The sequence below is a fragment of the Arachis duranensis genome, chromosome 7, assembly GCF_000817695.3.
Source record: "Arachis duranensis cultivar V14167 chromosome 7, aradu.V14167.gnm2.J7QH, whole genome shotgun sequence".
NCBI classification, from domain to species: Eukaryota; Viridiplantae; Streptophyta; class Magnoliopsida; order Fabales; family Fabaceae; genus Arachis; species Arachis duranensis.
The window spans coordinates 23,050,547-23,052,630 of NC_029778.3; the positions used below are offsets into that span (position 1 = coordinate 23,050,547).

At 30.4% G+C, this 2,084-nt stretch overlaps 1 protein-coding gene across 1 annotated transcript in view; it reads left to right on the forward strand.

Annotated features, from left to right (window-relative positions):
* LOC107458282 (zinc transporter 6, chloroplastic) overlaps positions 1-861 on the forward strand; it is a 2,961-nt gene extending 2,100 nt beyond the window's left edge. Inside the window, exon 2 of the mRNA XM_016076489.3 lies at positions 410-861. Coding sequence (XP_015931975.1) covers positions 410-724 — 315 coding nt within the window. The 3' untranslated portion in view covers positions 725-861. The remainder of the gene's footprint in view (positions 1-409) is intronic.
* Positions 862-2,084: the final 1,223 nt, after the last annotated feature.

Below are 2,084 nucleotides of genomic sequence, written 5' to 3' on the forward strand. Positions count from 1 at the left end.
CTTGGCTGTCCTTAGAGCACGTAATTGACCTTTGTGAATTAGAGTAGCGTCAATTTTACCTCCAAATCAACATCAGAAGAATTTGTTGAAATGTTGACCCAAGTCTTTCCGATTATTCCTTATCTGGGGGAAAAATATAATATAATCAAGAGAAAGGTCGTTCAAATTAATAATATGACATTTCGATTCCTAATTAATTACTTCATGTTTTAGCCTTTTAGATGTTCATAATAATCCCCTTCCAAAGTCCAAACAGAATATATATTGATTAACCGGATTTGTAACGCGTAGTATGGTGTAATTGTTTAACAAACTGCAGTATGTATGTAGCATATATCTCCCTTTTTTTTTTGCGTTTTCCTTGACAAATTTATATCCTTGTGCTTATTTATGTGTGACGATTTAACAGGCTGGATTTAGCTTTGGAACAATGGTATATATGTGCTTCATGTTCTCAGTGACAACACCAATGGGTATAGTTTTGGGGATGGCAATATTTTCACTCACAGGGTATGATGATAGTAACCCAAATGCATTAATCATGGAAGGTTTATTAGGTTCTATATCCTCAGGAGTACTAATTTACATGGCGCTTGTTGACCTCATTGCCGTTGATTTCTTTCATAACAAGCTTATGAACTCTAATCCAAAGTTGAAAAAGGCATCTTTTCTTGCCTTAACTCTGGGTTCTGCTGCAATGTCTATTCTTGCCCTCTGGGCTTGATATTTTTTTGTGTAACTCCTAAAAAGATAAGAAAATAAAAATTATGCGCTTAATAATGTAAGATGTAAATACTAAGCCTGTTAGTAAACTGCAAAGGGATCAATGGAGGATTACTTTTTACCGCTTCTCTTAGATAATGCATTATAATGAGTGTTTTTTAAGGCCATGAGGTAACTAAAATTTTGCCAATGTTCAATGACTAAATCATAATGTATATATGGTTAGTGTGTAATCTATTTCTCTTATAATCGCAAACAATCTTCTTAATTTTATGTTAAACAATTGAAAATTACTACTCAATACTAATTATGTACAGTGTGTAACTCTGTAACTTTGTTTTATTTTATTGTTTTATATAGTATTTTCCAAATATTTTTGTTTCTTTTAGATATGGTCTCGTTCAAAATCTGTTAGGATTTGGGGAAAAATACTAGGTTTTGGATATCTTTATCCTTGACCTTATGTCATAATATATGGAATTCTTTTTCTATTTACTTATAAAGATGAACCTAATGTGAATTTATGTTTGAGTAAAAACCAATGAGTAATACAAATTTACGTATATTAGTTAAGTTGATCCATGTGGGTGACATATTTTGAGAGGTTGATGAAAGAAATAAAATAAAATAAGAAAGCACTTTTTAAAGTTAAAAGCTAAAGTTAAAGACGAGTAGATAGTCACAATGCTACAATTGTTTGATTTTAGCACTTTTCCTATTACTGTCATCTTCAATTTCTGGGGCTTTAAACAAATTATGCGTAAACATGAAAGTGACTGAATATTGAATAATTTTTTAATTCATTGAAACATTTAATAGCACAAAATTTATAGGTGCAGGGCGCTCTTGTGAGAGTGCATGCCATGCCAGCATAGTGCACAATGGAGTAATATGCTCTTGCCACTTTTTGCCAACTTAAATTTTAAATCATTTTTTATTGTATTGACACATGCTATTATTATTATTATCAGTACTTGCATCTTTAGAACTTTGATAAAAGTATATACATAGCTTCCACCATGTAAATTTTTTTATTTCCCCTTCTTTATAAGTTCAGTGGAATTTACGATCTTAAGGTTTTTATTCATAGCGGCGGGGTAGTCGTTGCCTTGGCCATATTATAGGCTACAGTGCTACACAGATTAGGAAAATGATATTTAAAAAAAAATAAAAAATTTAAGAGATCAACACTTTTATTAAATTTTGACCAACACTTAATCATCAAAAAGAAATTGAGTAATCTTATATTATTAAATATAATCTCACACCATTAAAAATATTATTAATGATTAATTGATGACTATAAATTTCATAATCTGCTGACTTCCTAACACTCCTCTAAAAAAAACAGAAAAATGCAA